The sequence below is a fragment of the Myotis davidii genome, unplaced genomic scaffold (genome assembly GCF_000327345.1).
Source record: "Myotis davidii unplaced genomic scaffold, ASM32734v1 scaffold96, whole genome shotgun sequence".
Taxonomy (NCBI): domain Eukaryota; kingdom Metazoa; phylum Chordata; class Mammalia; order Chiroptera; family Vespertilionidae; genus Myotis; species Myotis davidii.
Window position 1 is genome coordinate 8,094,452 of NW_006289416.1, and position 18,663 is coordinate 8,113,114.

The 18,663-nt window shown below is 50.9% G+C and overlaps 1 protein-coding gene across 1 annotated transcript in view; it reads left to right on the plus strand.

Moving 5' to 3' along the window:
• The window catches only part of ZNF516 (zinc finger protein 516), a 50,231-nt gene extending 34,964 nt beyond the window's left edge, over positions 1 to 15,267 (plus strand). The window contains exons 3-6 of the mRNA XM_015562760.1: positions 1 to 414; positions 6,413 to 6,517; positions 7,318 to 7,385; positions 12,485 to 15,267. Of these exons, the coding sequence (XP_015418246.1) occupies positions 1 to 414; positions 6,413 to 6,517; positions 7,318 to 7,385; positions 12,485 to 12,544 (647 nt within the window). The 3' untranslated portion in view covers positions 12,545 to 15,267. The remainder of the gene's footprint in view (positions 415 to 6,412; positions 6,518 to 7,317; positions 7,386 to 12,484) is intronic.
• The last annotated feature ends 3,396 nt before the right edge of the window (positions 15,268 to 18,663 follow it).

Here is an 18,663-nt window from a genome sequence, read left to right on the forward strand (position 1 = left end):
CCACCCCCACTGTCATCGCCCGGATTGGCTCCCAGCCCCTGGCCACCAGCAGGCTGGGGGACAAGTATGTCATCGCCCCTGTGGGGGCTGGCCTGGGCCCCCCAAATAAGCACAGTGCCCCAGACCCACCGAAAGCCAAATTGAGCCCTCAGCCTCAGGGTCAGCTGCAGGTGAAAGACGACGGGGGCCCCGCTCTACCTCCCCGAGAGCCCCCCTCCAAGGCCAGCCAGGGCTCCAGAGGGAACACAGCCCCGCAGGCCCAGCCCACCCCGCAGGCCGTCAAGCAGGAGCCGGCGCCTGAGGGCCATGAGAAGCGTCTAGACATCCTCAATATCTTTAAGACCTACATTCCAAAGGACTTGGCCACGCTCTGCCAGAGCTGGGGGGCCAGTGGCCCTGCGCCCGAGCACAGAGGTAAGCTGTGCTGTCCCTCCCTTCGTCCCAGCTGTGGCCCCAGCTGGCTCCCCCCGCCCTCCGGCTGGGAGTGCCCCTTGGGCTGGGAGTGCTGCCTGCTGGCAGCGTCTCTAACCTGTGGCCCTGGGGCTGCCTCCCGGGATGTTCGTTTGGAAACAGTTCCACCTCCTCCACGCTGATGTTGACAGGATCAGGCCGCCTCCATGGCACTTCACCTCTTTCATATTTTAAGCAAAGTTTCGACAGATGTTCATTGTCCCTTGTTAAGTTTTACTCTTGTACGTATACAGTGGACCCTCGGTTCTCAAACTTAATTCGTTCTGGAAGGCTGTTCAAGAAGCGATTTGTTCCAAGCCAAATCATTTTTTTTCCCCATTGGAAATAATGTAAATTAAATTAATCTGTTCCAGACCCCTAAATGATTCCCTGTTTTAACCTTTCTTACTCCTATTACTCTGGAAAATTAGCTTCTATCATACTTTGCAATTATTTCTCTTTGAAGCTCTATCACTGTTTTCACAACTTTTATTTTCCCTTTGCTGCTATCACTAACCTTGTTAGGACCCACGGTGACTTACTGTATATATTTAATAATAATAATGAGCAGCCATAAAAGCAAAAATACCCTGAAAATATTTCACAGCACAATTTCCTGAGATGCTAATAACGTGAGGTGTAGCGGTAAATTGACTCAACTTGTGCATTCTCTCCTTTGTTTGTAGCTTGAGAGACACGTGACTGATCATACAGGTATTAGCATGCAAGGGTTGTTGGGTCGAGAACCGAAGTTTTGTTCAACAGCTGAGACATTTTCCCCGTGAACAACTTGGTCGAGAACCGAATTGTTCAAGATGGGAGACATTCGAGAACCGAGGTTTGACTGTATATAATTAAAAAATATATATATCTATATACATCAGTGTGCCAGCATTAGTAAGCAAAGCCTCTGTAGACTAGAAATGTTCCATCTAAAGTTTGGGGAATGGACTTTTGCTAGTTCTGGAAAAAATATTCCTTAAATGGCCATTTCCTTTCCTGCCAGTCCCTCAGTGTTGACACCTAGCAGTAATAACAAGGAATCGCCAGCAGGTTTTCATGTGCCCCAATGGGAATGATGCCCTTGATTGTGAGTTGAAGGTCACGCTCACTGCGCACCAAATACCCTGAGAAATCTGAGTGTTTCCTGTGAAAAACCACCCAGACAAACCCAGCCCTGTGGGGTCTGTCCCTGAGTTCTCACCTTGGGCGGTCCTCACCGGCTTGGACAGAAGTGTCCATCTGGCACCTGCACTTTCTCTTTTTACACCTGCACTTTCTTAAAGCAGATTCCTGAGTACTGTGACCTTTGAGAACTGGCCCCTCAGCACCCATTAAGCTGGAAGCACTTTGGGGGGTGGGGCTCAGGGTTGGTGAGGTCATGTCAGCAGAGAGGCACCCCGAATCCACTGTGTGATTGCGCTGGGCAGACACGTGCCAGTCTAAGTTCCTGCTCTTCTCCTGTGACTTTGGGACCAGCCCAGGTCCACAGGCACCTGAGCCACCTCGGTCTGGCCAGGGATGCGTTACTTCACGTTGACCCTTAGAGAAAACATGGGGTATTTCTCGACTAGGAGAAAACTAGGGCGTTGCACAGCCTTGGAGACTGTCTGGTGGAGCTCGCATTGCATTCAGCCTCGGCTCCCATTCTGAGAAGTACTGAGCCATGTGGGTCCTGCTCACATCACAGCCAGCACTCCCTGTGAACTTTGCGGAGTGGAGCCGAGGGCCTGGGCGCCCAGAGGTGTTACGAGGCTTTATGCTGAGTGTTTGTAAGAAGCAGTGAGACCCCGTGGGTCCTGGTTAAGGTTCTCACCCTGTCTCCTGGCAGAGGTGCTCTGTGCCCAACACATGCCTGGGCATAAGCCTCCTGGTAGGTGGTGAAACAGCGTCCACACAGCTCAGTGTTGCACTTTTTCCGGTCTCAGTTCCATCGAGCAAGCTCGACACAGTCAGCTGTAGTTTCCACTCGTGCAGGTTATTTGCTGTGGAACGGATCAGAAGTACACAGGTCAGACTTTGGGATCTGATACTGGCCTCAGTTCTTTAGATACAAATTTTCTTGGACCCGAAAGTGAGACGCTCCGGACCCAGGTGACAGGTGAGAGTCGGTGGGTGCCGGTCCAGTCCTTCCCCTACTGCACCCTCACGGTGCGTGAGCGACACGTTCACAGTGTTTCAGTGATCTCTGCCCCGTAACCCGACCTGCAGTTGAGTTAGTTCCAGCCCCACGGCTGCACGGGTGACCCAGACCCACACCTACACACCACGCCCACCCTCAGGTCTCCCGTGCTGCCCGGCAGCCTGCTTGTGGCTTTTATTGTTTTTCCCCCCAAAAGAAGTGAGTTTGAAGTCAAGGTTTTAAGAATTTCAAATGACGGAGCTTGACATAGTTTCCTTTCTCCTTAAAATTTAAAAATATAATTGTCCCTAAGGCTTAAAAAAGAAAGAAATTAAGTATTTACTTTTTAAATGTGAAAAGTGCTCAACCTTCCGTAAAGCACCTGTGCTCTCCTGGACGATCACCCTTCTCGCGTTCACACTGACATAGCCAGCACTGAGTGATCCCTTCTCTCATGGGGGTCGCGCAGGGGAGGTGTTTTCAGCTCTCGAGCGCTTCTCCACTAACAAGTGCAGTTATAGCATCAGAGCTTCCTGAGCGTGGGGAGGCGCTGAGATCCGCTTCTGCAGGCTGCCATGTGAGCAGCCGCCCGGTAAGCAGGGACCCGCCACCCCCAGGTGACCTTTTCCTCTGCTGGATCCTGGTTTCAACTCAGGGGCAGATGAGAACCCGCCTGAACCCTTCCCATGACAGTGCGCTGCCTCCTGCCACGGCTATCATACTCTCCTGGGGCCCCGCTCCCGCCCAAGCACCCTAAGCTGGACAGGTTCCCACAGGCTGACCGATGTACTTTGCTGATTCCTTTTCCTCCTTTGCAAGTTTGTTTAGGAAGCTCTGGAGGTGTTTGTTGCTGCAGAAGGCAGCCCAGAGCCTGGGCGTGGTCTGACTGAGAGGTGAGAGGTCCCTGGGGTGACCGGAGTGTGAATGTCCTTGTTAGGGAGACTGCCTGTTGCTGCAGCTCGGGCAGGGGCGTCATCACAGACACGTTGCTCCACGTGCCAGTAACCGTCCCTTCTGAGGTTTGCTGTCCACTGTGGCTGCGCCCGCTCCCCCTCGGCCCTGTGGGCAGTGGACCCTTGCATCCTGAATCTGGGTTCTCTCCTAATTCATCTCGAGTCCAAATCACGTTTATTCTCTGAGTCTGAGGGCACTCTGGCTCTTATTTTGTCATCTGATGTATTTGCTTTATGTCTCCTCCTGGGGTGTCATCTGCGAGTGAAGGTCACCCCTTGGCATGCTGGCCATCATTTACACCTGTAGCGTCGCCTTGCAGCCGGGGAAGAGAAATCCTCGGGAGAGAATCTTCCAGGGGAGGAGGAATGCATTGTTGTGTCTGTGATGCAGTTGGCGCTGCCAGTGAGATTCTGTGATTTTTTTTTCAGTGACGTTTCCATTCACACAGCACGTTGCTCTCAGGCGGGGGTCTCGAAGACGTCAGGTGTTTTCAGGAGGGAAGACAGTTCTCAGAGACCTTTCCCCACACATGTTTCAGGTGGAAGATGCTTGTGAAGAAATGATAGTCTGGAAGTGCTGCCAAAAGAGGAAGGCGTTATGAGGAAGTGACGCTGTCCCTTCCCTCGGGCTCACCGACTCACCATTTACGAACGGAAAAAACATTGTTCCACAGAGTGGCTGCCAAGTCTGGAAACGTGACTATAACCTGAATGGTTTGTTGATAGAATAGTAATAAAACAACAAATCATCTCTGTTTCCAGACTTGTGGCTAGCCAATGGTATATGATAGTATGGGTTTTAGAATAAAAAAACTAAAGCTAACGGGAATGACATAGTGCTGGATAGAATACTATGTAAGGTCTTTCTTATTGGCCCTTAAAAATGATCCCTTCTACCAGGGACGCAGTAATATGATGATTTGAAAGACTGTGCTTCCTTGGCCTGAATCTTTCAGACAAGGGTGAGCATCTGACGAGGGTTAGCGTCCCTGGAAAGCTGGCCAGGCCGCTTCCTCCCTTCTGACTCCACTTTGCACACCTCTGGTTTCTGGGTTAGAGTGTTAGCACTGCCGCTCACCAGGTGGGCTTCAATTCTAACGAAGTTCATAACCTTTTGATTAACTCAGAATTTTGCAGTAGCTTTGGCATCATATTATTGACCACAAAGGGCAAGGGTCCTTTCTTTAGGAAGTAAAGATAAAATGCTCTGGCAGAATGTGCAGGGAAGCGTGTGTGTGTGTGTGTGTGTGTGTGTGCACGCATGCTGATGCATCCTTAATTGAGGAAGTAAGAATGGTGAGTAGAGGAGTAGTTTGGATAGGAAGTAGTCAGCTGAGAGATTTCCTCAGGGAAACAGTGTTATAATGACTTGTGTTTGAATGTGACTTCAGACACAAGCGCCGTGCTGTCTGTCACCATCGTTAGCAGGTGTCTCGTGTAGGCAGGGACTGTGCATGGGAAGCAGTCTGATTGTACCTGGGAAAACGGGACAGCCATGGTGACCGTCAGAGGAGGTTTCCATGGGAGCGCCTCTGGGTGGTGGAAGGGAGTGGGGAGCAGAGTGCTTTTTGAGCTGAGAGTTTCCTGGACCCAAATAAGGAAGGAAAGGCGTCCCTGAACACAAAGCCAGCCGTGTAGCCATTTTCACACTGGATGTGTGTACTCAGACTCAGTGAGACGTGGGGGCGTGGGTGCCAGCCCCTGCAGGAGGGCCTGGCTCAGAAGGGACAGCCCTCCGGAGCTTTCCCTCCACCCATGCGCTTGCTGCCTGAGCCCGAGGGTGACAGCTGAAGTTGCTGAGTCATGCTTTTCTTGTTGTACGTTGCATGGGCCCCTTGCCAACATTAGTGAGTGGTTTTCCATTAATGACAAAGTGTTGGTTATGATGTGTCTTATGCTTTTTGCGTTCCTGAACTGAGAACTGGGTGGGCAAGTTCTTGAATTTCTCGGAGGCTCGGGGTAATGACTTGTCAACGTGAGAAATCAGACAGGCCTGCCTGCCGGTTCGTGCCTTTCTTTGCTTCTTCTCTCCATGAACGCTACCTGCAACGTATCAACGATTGTGTGTTGTTTTATCTGTGGAGGTATCTGATTTGGGAATCGTGACGTGGGTTCTGCTGATTTGACTAAGACGCTTTCACACTAAAATGTCACACGTTCAGCCCATAAACAGCTCACTGAGCTTCATTTAAAAATGTGTTGCTTCAGAGGTAACTCTAGTGAGTAGTTTCGTGTCTTGTTCCTCCATTGACTTGAGTTACCATTGAGCTCAGGGAAGTCTCTGTGGAGCCACCATGCTGTGAAAATTAGCTTTTTCTTCAAGACACCATAACAGGAAAGGTATTGAGATGAGTGAGCATATCGGCTTCCCTTTTCCGAGCAAAGCTGACTGCGTTTAGGATCAGAAGGGAACTTGAGGCCAGTGCTTCGGCCCAGGGCCTCATTCCCAGGTGTTCCCAATAGGCTCCGTGGGGACAGCGTGGGACACACAGGTGCGGGCCCAGTGGGTGAGGTGTTGATGGCTTGCCCCTGGCCCGTGGCCCAGCATATCGACCGGGGCCGGGGCCGGCCTTGCTGCCTCCGAGTTCCGGCGCCCGGTCTGGCCACCCAGTGTCACTCCGATTTGCTTGGTGTGCCGCTGACAGATCCTGAGAAGGCTGGGCGAGCATCCAGCTGCTTGGAGCCGCACACCTGACAGCCGCCCATTCGGGCTCATCACGGGAGTGAGTTTAATTCGCTGTAATTCGTGCTCGCTCGGGGCCCTGCCTGTGCCTGGCTCTGTCAGAGGAGCCTCAAGGAAGGTAGCTCCCCTCAGGTCGCATCAGACAGACTAATGATGATTTCCTCTCCCCTCCTGCATCTGCACCCCTTGGCCATTGCCACCCAGGGACGCCCCGGACGCAGGCCCGCCAAGGAGACTTCGTCTGCATGGAGTGCGGGAAGTGCTTCCACCAGCCCAGCCACCTGCGGGCACACATGCGGGCTCACTCAGGTACGGCTCGCCCTGTTCCTCCGTCCCTCTGTCCCTCCACCCCTCCCTTCCTTGTCCCCGTGGGGTGTGGGTGTCCTCTGCAGGGGCACGTCATTGACATGTGGACACCTAGGTCCTTGTGGGGGGGCGGGGGAGGGTGATGCATCCCCTTCTGTGACTGTGCGCCAGACTCTCCTGAAACAGATTTTTCTTTGCATCAAGTGCCATGTGGTTTCATTTGAGATAAGCCTGTTTGCAAATGTTTCGTTTTAATTAGAGAGTAGACTCCCCAGAAATAAATATGCGAATGAGCTATGCTGCCACCAGCACTCACGGAAATCAAAGCCACTGTCAGTGTGACAGGCGCTGGGCCCCCTACGGTGTGGCCGGGACCCTCCGGAGGCACCCGGGAGGGATACGGATCCCAGGCCCATAGGAACGCGCGGCCCTGAGACCGTGTCAGGCTGAGAAGCCGTGTGTCACCCACCGGGAGCGGGAGGCTGGAGGGTCCATTCTCAGAAGTGTGAAGGATCACACATAAGCCGGTCTGATGTGAAATGACAGGGGCCAACTGGTAAGTGAGGCAGGAGGAGGGTCCCTTCCCACAGGCTGGTAATTAATGTTGTCAGTGAGGCTTTCTTCAGCAGCCGCGTCTGAATTAAAAAGGGCAGTGGCCCCGGGCGGCAGCTTCACAGTCCCTTCGGAAGTGTGATGGTAAATTGGTGTTTCCCAGCCTTGGGCTCGGCGCTGGTGTCTTTTTGTGTGGAGCGCTTGATCTATAATGGTCCCGATTGCCGCTAACACTCCCCTTGTTCCCACAGTGGTGTTTGAGTCCAATGGCCTCCGAGGTGCTGACGTCCACGCCACCTCCACAGATGCCCCCAAACAAGTAGGTCTCCCGAGGGGCGTGACAGGAGGTTTGGGTTGCAGCACGGTAGCGGGAGCATGAGCCGAGGTGCTCTCTCGGGACAGACATGCAGACAGACACCTGCTGGGCTTGGACGTGGAGCCTAGGCCTGCAGGACAGCCCAGCGCAGGGGACTGGAAACTGGGAGTGTCATTCCAGCTGCTCAAGGTCTTGTTGGGGCTGTGGGAACTGGGAGAGTCTGGTGGGGCCCAAGGCTTTTGACATTCACACTCTCTCACCCCGGCTGCTTTTATATGTTTTCTTGAGAAGAAATCATGCTTAGTCTCCTCTCTCAAGACCCCTAATTTTGTATTACTCTGTGTCCTCCACATCACGCACTCTACCGCATGGCCATGGTGTGTAAAAACATCCGTGTCCATGCATATGTGACCATGCTCCTGTGGCTTTTGTATGCGAACCACTCGGTGTCTGCACAGCATGGCGGAACTCTTGGAACCAGCGGTGATGGGACTGTGTGCCTTGCTCTGCAGTGGGGACGCACTCGACATCGTCGGTCCCCTGTGCCATCCTGGGCTGAGAGCACGTGGTTTTAATGCTCTCCTTCCTTGTTGTCCTCCTACAGAACGTCACTGCCTCCCTCTTGTTCTCCCACCAGCATTTCTGTGTAACATTCTTGCCTTAGGACGTTCTGAAACTGCAGACGCTCCCGTTGGGAATGCTCAGGGGTGTGTTTGCCATCAGATAAACATCAAGCCCCATCAGGTGGTGAGCGGGAGGAAGGTTGCCCTGCCCCTGCCCTGGCAAACCCAATCATTGGAGGCATCCTGCTTGCTGATGATGAGGGGGATGGGATGTCAGAGGGACTGCAGGCATCCTCTAGTCTTCTTCACTGGAAGAGAATGGCAAGAGGTGACAGGACCTCAGCAGAACCTTCTGTGAATGAGGGATGACCTGCCCAGGGACTTCCGTTTTTAAATTTATTTCTGCATTTTTAGAATTCCTATTGTTGTTCAAAGCCTGTCTTCCCATGTCATTGACAAAATGCCTTCCCGTTTGTTACCATGTTTTACTAAGTGACTTTTCTCTCTTTAATAAAACTATAGTTTTAGAATGTCAAGCAGTTATTTCATGATGCTGTGACAACTTATGAAATAAATAACAGCTTGCAGAATGCCGAATGAGAAGATTTCCCAACACATGTGACCTCGGCTCGAAGCACTGTCCTTTTTAACAGAAATCAGCCCCGGTGACAAGAGGCACCGTTGCGTCTGTGGCTGCGTCTCAGCGAGGTCGTGCCATAATTGGAGAATTACATATTGAGATGACACCATGAGTCAGTCCAGAGGGTTCCTGTGTGCACAGACGACCCATTAAATCCACCCGAGACGTGGCTTTTCGATGCGTGTTTGACAGGGGTGGGAGCCAGGCAGATAGGAGTAACACAGCGAGTCTCCGGGAACACACATCCATTTATTTGCTGCCTATTAATTCTGCGGGAGCCTCTTTAAAATGCTTCTGTCATGGGGAGAAGTAGCTCAGTAAAGCCAACCACCCGGCCTGTGTTTTAAATCATTTCTGTGTTGCTTATAGTTATGCTGGGAATTCTTAGCGGCGTTAGTCACCCTGGACTCTGACGGAGGAAAGATGCGTTTACATTGTCTCTATAAACTCCGTTCTGCTATTTTATACTCATTCCCCACTAACCTCCTGATTCCTGCCCACAGTGACGCAGGGACTGTTGTTGGGAGGCTCTTGTGATCCACTGTCCTCCTCGGGCTCAGGACAGGGACAGCTCAGGCTGGCGATGGGAAGGCCGAGCCGGGTTCACACGCCCCTCCCGTGCGGGCAGCTCGCTGGCTCCGTGCCACATTCGAGATCCCGGCTCTGAGAGCACTCCGGGTCCTTGTGTGTGAAGTAGCTTTTGTTGGCTAATCACTGCCTGTTCTGGTCCTTTAAGGAAATTCCATTTTCCTTAACCTGCTTTGGAATTGAAGTGTCTGCCAGGATTGAAGTGTCACCTGAGAGATGGGGTGATGGCAGGGTCGGCCCTAACTCCGACCTTCTGCCTGTTAACTTCGCCCGAGCCTGCCATCTATAAAATAAGGACCACAGGGACACTTCCTGTATTCTTACTGTGAAAACCAACATAGAAAGTGGGCCGTGCCCCGCACACTTCAGTCGTAGCTCTTGTCAGTTATTCTGAAAACCAATGACCGTCCTTGCTAATGGGGGAGACTCGTGTGCAGGGTGAGTCCCCGGGGGCCGCGCATGTGGGTGACCAGGGGGACGCACACCTTTCCCTCTGGATGCGTGCCCGTCGCTGCCGCCGGACGAGCTGGGACTCCCCTCCATGCCTCTGTGCTTTACTGGGTGTCCTCGCCTGTCAGAACCTGGCAGCAGGCTTGGTCTTGTTTTGTTTTGCAGGCTGTAAGCTAGTTGCCCCTTATTGGAAGGAGATAGTGAAAGATTAGTTTGGGAACAGTGTTGTCAGCTTAGACGTCGTTTCCTTGCGTGGCTCTCTGTTCAGAAGACTGCATGTCGGTGGAGACGTCATCATTACATGGGCACCCAGAGGACAGCTGCCTTTGCCCTGTTAACACCTGAGTCTTCTGTGCTGGATAACTGAGACGGGTCCTCACACACCTGCACCTCAGGGAGACGGGTCCTGGCAGGAGGTCCGGGCACATGGGCAGAAACTGACAGAAGTCAGTCAGGTCAGAATGAACACGAGCTCCGAGGAGAGGAGAAGGGACTTCCTTTGGATGTGGTTTCCGCTGTGATTTCTCTTCTGTACGTCCTCTGGTTAAGCCTCTGCTGGGTTACAAGCACGCCCTTGGTGGGGGGCCCCCAGAAGTGTAGTCATTGCTTCACAACACACTCCTCTGATGGACAGTGTGGGAGGGTCACTGAGACGGAAGTTCAAGTTGTGGATTCAGTAGTGGGGCTGCTGGTGGGTGGTTAGTGGGCACACTGTCTGTTCTCTGGGCGTCTCATCCTTTTGCTCTGTTGTGAGAGGGCTTGGGCACTGGAGGGGAGGAGCTGTCTTTATGGCGAAGCATCCATAGCTGTGGGGATAATTCTTCCAGTTCTTGGGCATGAACTGTGCTTGTGTTTTGATGGTAATTCTATCCACAAAGGTAGCTAAGAGTTCAAGCACACTTCTAAATGGGGGAGCAGTTTATGCTTGTTGTCACTTTGAAGATGCGTTGACATATGTTCAGCATGATTAATTTCTCATAATCACCAATAGTCATCATTAGAAAGAACCTTTGTGAAAATAATATGCTGCAAAGCGGGTATCATTGTCCTATGATGTTAGAAAAAAAAACACAACAACTCAGGGTTTCTTAGTGTTGTGGAGAAATGGTTTTTTCATTATAACTGGTTGTGAAATGTTAGAAATTAAAGTTTAAAACCAAGAAAAAAATTAACCCTCTCTCCCCAACCTCCTGGGTTAGGGGGTTTAAAAGACCAGACTGGTTTTTGCTAAAATGTGAAAACTTGGAGTTTTGATTGGTTTAGATTCTTTGCTAAAGTTTAAAGACTATGATTAATACATGATTTCTTATTATTCTAAGTGTTATTCTAAAACAGTTAAGCTGGGGAAATAATTTCATTAATCAAAATAACAGGAAATGAGAAAACAATGGCAACCTAATTTGTCTCGTTTTCAGCTGCGGGTATTATAATGTGGACGATGGGACTCACGTAGGTTGGAGTGTTTGGACGTAGGCACAGTCTCTTTTCAGTATCACTGTTGGATTCTCAGATCCAATTCCAGAATTCAGTTCATTTGTCTTCGCAGTTTTCTTCATCATAAAACCCAACAAACCTCTTGAAACTCACGGTCCATTTTTCTCTAAGAATGACAAACTACAAACGTCATGATGGTCACTGGTGAGTCATCCAAGGTGGCCCACCGTGACAGGAGCCCTGCCTGTGTCTGGCTTGTTGGGTCCGGACCATGATCAGTAAGGTGCTGCGTGCAGACTGGTTAGGCAGCCTGACACCACCTGCCAATGGGCGCCTCTTCTGAAGGCCGACCGCCCTCTGAGGGCTGAGGGGTCCCTGTGTGTACTGGGGGGCAGGCTTTCTTGTATGCGTGCTGTCACCCCCCGACGTGAGCACAGACAGGGTCCCTTCCTTATAAAGACAGAAGGGGAGGAGCAGACCTCATAGAGTTCCAGAAGTCAGCATCCATCCCTAGAACATTAAAATGCCTCAGAGAAAGGTCGTATTTCTTTCAACAACACTGCAAAGACCACACACTGCAAAAAAGAAACGCCTGCTTCTCTAAAAGCACTCTTCTTGTTTTCTGATGACTCTTTATAGGAGGGAAAAAACCCAAAACAATGTGCGCGCAATCAGAATACCCTGTGTCCTCTTTGTGCCTGCGTTTCTGACTCCTGTCCCACAGCTGTGTTTCCCCCTTTGCCTGATTTCTCAGGTGAATTCCATCCATGCCTTAAAAACCCTGTAGGACTGCAATGTTCAGTAGTAAAGTGTCAGTTTTAGGGAATCAACACGTGAAAACGACTTTCTCAAACAATGAGATACTATTTGAACACCTCCCTTTAATTATAAAGAGAAATGGGCACCTGTGCATCTAGATTTGGGGGCTAAATTTAACAGCCTCATTCCTCAGGTTACCTAGGTTCTGCAGTCTTCCTAAACCAAATGTTTGTAGCCCTGGCTGGGGTGGCTCAGTCGGTTGAGCATTGTCCTGCACACTGAAAGGTTGCTGGTTTCATTCCTGATCAGGGCACATACCTGGGTTTTGGGTTCGATTCCTGGTCAGGGCACATGCCGGAGTTTCGGGCTCTGTGCCCAGTAGGGGGCATGCAGGAGGCAGCCTATCGATGTTTCTTATCAATGTCTCTCTCCCTCCCCCTCTCCCTTCCTCTCTCTCTAAAGATCAGTGAAGACATATTTTAAAATGCATCCTGCTGGTGTGCAGGGAGCTACAGCTAAAGTCAGGGTCTTTGCCGACCCACCGAGGTTGCGCCGCGAAGGTCATGGTTTATGTTCTTGGGTGAGGGTAAGAAGATCCATAGGACATATGCACCCAGAAACCCAAAGGGCAGAAATGAGCTCTTCTGTTGTCTCCTTTTCTCATCCAGGGGAGAGACCTTTCTAACCCAGATGCCGTCCAGACAGTGCCTCTCAGAAAGGGCACCTAAAGCGAACCCCGTCTCCAGCGAACCCCGGTGCCCCGTGACAGCCATTCGCAGTACCCTCCTGGATGTCCCAGCTGCCTCCCAGCAGAGACCCTGACCGCCGCGCGAGGAAGAGTGGCCTCCCTCCCCACCCGCCACCCCTCATCTTAGACCGCTGTGCTGGCCCGGAAGCTGCAGGGCCAGGCCTCTCCTGGCTGGACGTTGAGGAATAAATAAAGACGCTGAACTCTAGAACTCCATGCAGATGTTCCGAACGCGTGTGCGTGCTCGTGGACCATGGTCCCACGTGGCGTTGGCAGGCACAGCGGGAGCACACGTCTGTGCTGCTCACCACGAGTGGAGACACTGGAAAAGAGCTGCTCACGCGTGTGGGATCGAGTGAAGCCGTGTGTGCAGGACTGTGGGCGATGGCGGGGCTGGGGTTGAGCTGACAGTGTTACTGCTATGGCCTCTCCCGTCTTAGTGGGTATTTATGTGGTGAATGAGACAGGAAGGAGGGGGCGTGCAGGTGCTGTGCGTGCGTACCAGGCTGGGTGGGGCGGGGCGGTGGCAAACTCCCCCTGTCCCACCGTTAGGTTAGGCCGCCTCCCCGGGGCCCTCTGCATCCCCATGGCTCCTTTCCTCCCCTCCACGCCTGTGCTCAGCATGTGGGCGGGAACACAGCCATGGGGATGTTTCTGTTCTGCTTCCGGAACAGAGCGAGTTGAACACTAAGAAAAGCAGGCTTCTTTGTTTATTCTCAGGACCTCTTGTAACAGGGCTACATTCTGCAAACTGCTCACAAAGGAAGGCTGCCCGTCTTAACGCCATCCAGGTCTGGACCATTTTGGTCATGCAGGAGAGCCCTGGGAGACTTGGGGGCCCATCACCCTGAGCTGGTGCTCTGGAACCTTCTGCTCTCTCTCCCTGCCCCACCCCAGCAAGTAGGCCTGTTTCTCCGCGGGCCTGATGCCCTCCTGGTGCCCCCCACAGGATGAGCGAGCATCCTCGTTCCCAGAGCATGGAGGTCCCCAGGCCCCTGGGTGGGGTGGGCGGCTCTATATACCTCTTCCTCAGTCAGGCAAATGTAAGTTTTCGTGGTGGGGTTAAGGCCCCCAACAGAGGATCTTAAATCCTGCAGTGTACGCAGTGAAGATCCCAGTCCACAGATACAAATAGTTTCTTTCCCTGGTACCGTGACACTCGGCTGATGACGGTAACCTTTCTGAGAGTTTCAGACGTTTGCACATAGGATTTTATGCATTATCAAAAGTTACTGCTGCCTTGAATGAAAATGTTCTGTGAAATTTTTTGCAAAAGCTTTACTAGGTTTTTTTTAATTGTGAAATTTTGTAAAGGCAGGAAGTGGATTAAAATGAGCATGCTACATATATTTTTCAAAAAAGCAATAATTTTACATGTACAGAAATTATCCTTAACCTTTAATACTGGTGAGAGCGACAGTTTACTTCATACCGTAATGGGTTAGCGCAGTTTTTGTAGAAAATGGGCTTCTGATACAAAGAGTTGTTTAAACACACACAAACACACACACACATACATACCCTAAAGTGTGGTTTTTTTTTTTGTTCTAATGATTTGTTGAATTATTATATTATTATTATTGTTGTTATTGTTATTAGTTAGTGTTTGGTTCTGGATTCTACTTGTTACTGAATTTAAATTACTTGACGGTTCAGGTTACTTTGCAACACTTGGAAACAATGCAATGTAACTGGCTAGTTTATATATATATATGTATATGTGCATATGTATATGCACATATATACAGCACATACACATATGTATATGTGTGTATGTATATCTAATTTTTTACTTGGTTTTCCTGATATTCTTACACCAGATATGTACCAGAATGACCTGTCTTGTCGGTGTAATTGGGAATGTCCTTGCAAATACGGTTAAGCGACTGTGACTGACTGTTCTGTAAAGTTATTTTGAGCAGATACATTCCTCTGTTCACCTTAGAAACCACAATGCCTTTCTGTTGACTTATGTTGGATCATTTCGATACTTTCCCCAAAGTGATCATTTCTGCATTTTCTGGCTTTTCGCTTCTTGGCTGAAAGTGAAAGATGACAGTTTAGGAACACACAGGGGCTAGTGACTTAGTCCTGGTCTCTTTCTCTGAGTTTTAGTTATTAAAGAAAGTCTGTACCCAAAGTGACACGGAGGCGTGTCCCTTCTGACTGTTGGAAAGCAGCACCCAGGAGCCCAGCTGGCACTCTGAGCTGGGCGTGTCTTCACGGAGAGTCCTCTCTGGGGAGCCTGGCGGGCTGAGGGGTGGGCATCGGCAGAGGGTGAAACCGTAGTCAGGGCAAATAACTGTGAGCTGCAAGGAGTCCAGAAATGAGGTTTCTACTTAATGACAGAGACAGGAGGGGACCCCCAAGGACGCCCCCCTCTGAGACACACCATTTCCAGCCTGACTGTGGTTCCTTCTTCCACCGATCATCAGTATTGTATTGGTTTGTGAATGCCTTCCTGTCAGCCCTGCCGTAGTATTTAATATGATTTGTGTTTTCTTATTTATTTAGCCAATGTGTTTCAATTTGCTTTCCTTCGAACGATGATTTCCGCGTGATCTCTCCTGTAAGTCACCTCTGACTGTTCCAGCCTTTTCTACTACCTCTACCGATCTGCTGTTTCCTCGATTCTTCACAGGATTTTACAGTGTTGGCGTCTAATGTGACTTGGACAATAAAGGGTTTGGTTGTCTACTTGCAGCTTCTCCGTGTGTGTCCCCGGCGCCACCAGTGGCTCCTGGCGTGGCTGCCACTGGCTCTGCTTCTCCCATTCGTGTCTCCTACTCATTGTCGCCTCAGATAACACACAGACGATGAGCTGATAGAGATCTTTCAGGTTCCTCACTCGTCCTCCTTAATTTGAAGAATGAACATTTCAGTTGCCCGAAGAATTGGCTTTTGGGCAGGTCCACGGCTCGGTCACTTTTCTGCCTGCTTCCTGGGCGTGCGTAGAGCAATCTTAGGTGGACAGCTTCCACCTTGGTCAAAACACAACACGCATTTTCAGGCCCACAGGGTTTTTGGCCGTTTTGGTTTTGGAAAGCATTAAGTGCTTTAAGGGGTCCCCCCCAATAGTTATTTATTTTTTGAAGCAAGAGAGACACTGGTTTCCTGAGAAGAAGGTTTTCATAGAGATTGCACTGAGAATCCACCTGGGGCCACCTGGTGAGAGAAGGAAGGTGGATCTTGCCCAGCCCAGCCGCTCTGCTACAGGGCCTCCAACATCCCACAGACAGCCATGCCAAGGCAGGTGGGCCTAGTAACTCAGCACCCCTGAGGGTGGACTGTTGGGTGCTGCAGGGAGCAGGTGGCACCTCCCTAGGGTGCCGGCCGGCTCTGGGAGCATCCCTTCTTCTAACAGAGAGAGTGTGGCTCTGAGGATGAGTGTGGGCTGCATCACAGAAGGGACCGCAGCCTGTCTGAGCACTTCCCGCACTTTCACAGACACATTCCTTCTTGAAAACAAAGCCCCTTCCCCTTCCCCTGCCCCCACCGCAGAGGTTTCAGGCGTGTGCCCAGGAGAGGGACCTTGTCTTTGAACCAGTCTGCCTTCCCCTCTGAAGGTGTCTACCTGCAGGGAGCGCACGCGCTGCTTTGCTGATTTTGCCTTTGCCGAGTTCTAATTGCAGAACATTTACTTCACTGAGCAAAGAAAGGAAACAGCAACAGGCCAGGGTGTCAAGGGAGGGTCCCCGCACACCCAGAGCCCCGCATGCCCGTGGGCAGTGACGGGGAGAATGTTCATTCTTCATCAGTCTTGCTAATGATACTTTGAGGCAGTAAAATGCAAAAGACCATAGAATTTGTATTTCTTTTTTTAAAGACAATTTATAACATTATATTTTGTACTCTTTATATTAGAATTTGTAACTAGATTGATGTATTTAACTATTTCTGAAAAAAAAGTTCGATGTTTCAGTTGTGTGATAAAATATTTAGATAAAACATATTCTATTGGAATTTGAAATCAATAAAAACATCTTGGAGTTCTTGAGACTTGTTAGACCTTTTTCCCCTACTTTAGGAGGTGGCTTACCTCCTCTGTGTTGTTGTTGTTGTTGGCTGATCATGCACTGAAGGGATAGTGGTCTTCCTTTAGGCAGACGCCTTTTCAGGATGACTCACAGACCAGTTCATCGAGAAGAATGCCAAGGTGGCCGGAGCACTTTCTTCAAGTCTTCTGTGGACTCCAGGATAGACACACGCTTAAACAGAGGTTTTGGAGGGCGACTCTGTGTTTCTCATTTTTCCCAGGCCATCTTATTCCCCACACAAAGCCCGCACACGGCTCTTACACTGAATCCGAGGAAAACGTACCAAAACCTTGGGGCGGGGCTGGGCTGGGGTTGCCAGGGTTCTCTGAGTAGAGAGCAGTAACAGGACTTGGAGGCCTCAGGTGAACTAACCGAATTTTCATTTAAATAGATAAAATGCATTTAAAAGGTATTATCTCTGTCTCAACTGGCAGAGAAAAGGGCAAAGGTAAGTACTGGGATGTGGCTTTCACGGTGTCTGGGGAGGAAGCGGAGGGCTTGGTGTGTACAGCAGCCGGGCCTGTGCCCCAGGCTGCTCCTGTGCTGGCCGGTGCACTGAGCTCACCTCCACGCTCTACAGTGCGCGTGGCCCGAAGGCCTGCCACTTGTGGGAACCGCAGAACCATCTGTCCTCCTCGGGAGAGAGGATACTGCTCCTGGGACTGAGAGCCTCTCTCCCAAGGAGGAAGTGGAGACACCGCACCCTTTGTTTGCAACCCTGATCGCATGTGGGTGACAAAACAGAATTCCTGCCCAAATCGCCGTGTGTCACCTGATGTGGAGCATTGCTCTCAGGTGACGTGGGCCCATGATGGTCGTGTGTTCAAACCCCAGCAGACACCTCCCCCAGTCCCTGGGGTCCTACAAGCACCGTGCCCCTCCTTCAAGAAGGCAGTTTCCTTCCTCCCTGTGCTCCCAGCCCCATGGTGAGCACACGATGTGTGGCCAGGCCCTGAGGGCCCCTAGCTATTGGGAATTAGGAGGAGGCGGCGCTGAGAGCTCCCTGTGTCTGTGATGTCAGGGACGGTGCTGGATGCAAGCGTGGGTGCGGCCGTGGCCTGATGCACACAAACCTCAGGCCTGTACGCATGGGAGTCAGTCCACACAGCCCTGCCTTTCCCCTCCGCGGTCTTGTTGGAAAACAACAGGGGCATTTCTCATCTGTTCTAATGTGTGCATCTATCTTACCTTCCTAAAAGGTGGCTTGTCATTCAAGAGATAAGCACAATCATTGAAAGAAAGGTGATGTGCCCTGGCCTCTGCCTGTTTGAGGAGTCCCCGTCCCTCCCCCACGGCCAGACGGTGCCTAGGCCAAGTGGGCTCTTGGGTTGGGGATCCCCTGCGGGAACCCGGAGGGTAGGACAGTCACACAGCCCTCCACTCGGTGTCCTTGACCTGAAGAGTTAAGGCGGAGTGAAATGAGGATTTTGTGGAGAGGGCTCTCTGCTTTCCCCACTTTTTCAAGAGAAGATCTTACAGAGAGGTTCCTCCAAGCTGCCTCTTCATGGAGCGTCTGCTGAGAGTCAGGCATTGGAACAATCCCCTGGCTTGGGAGCCAACAGTTTCAGCTTTTATTTTAAAATATTGTTTATTTATTTAAGAGAGAGGAAGGGAGGAGAGAGAGAGAGAGGAGAGAGGGAGAGAGATTTGTTGTTTCACATATTTATGCATTCATTGGTTTTATGTATGTGCCCTGACCAGGCATCGAACCCGAAACCTTGGTGTATGGGGGTGACACTCTAATCAACTACCTGGCCAGGGAAGATCCAGCTTTTAAAGGGCCAGAGGACTCTCACTTTTTTTGTACCCAAGCTTGTTAATATTCAGGTCACAACAGCCACGTCCATTTCTCTTTGTGCCTCACCATCTCCTATATCACGTTCTGCCTGGCCCTGGAATTACATTGAAAGAGGGGCCAGAACAAATGAGAGTGTTTCCAGGACAGGGTGCCGGGCATGGAAAGGGGGTCCTTTTAGGGAAGGGAGGCCCCGCACGGGTCAGGCAAGCAGGTGGGTATTTGCAGGTCTACCAGAAGCAGCAGCAAGTGGAAACTTGTGGAGGT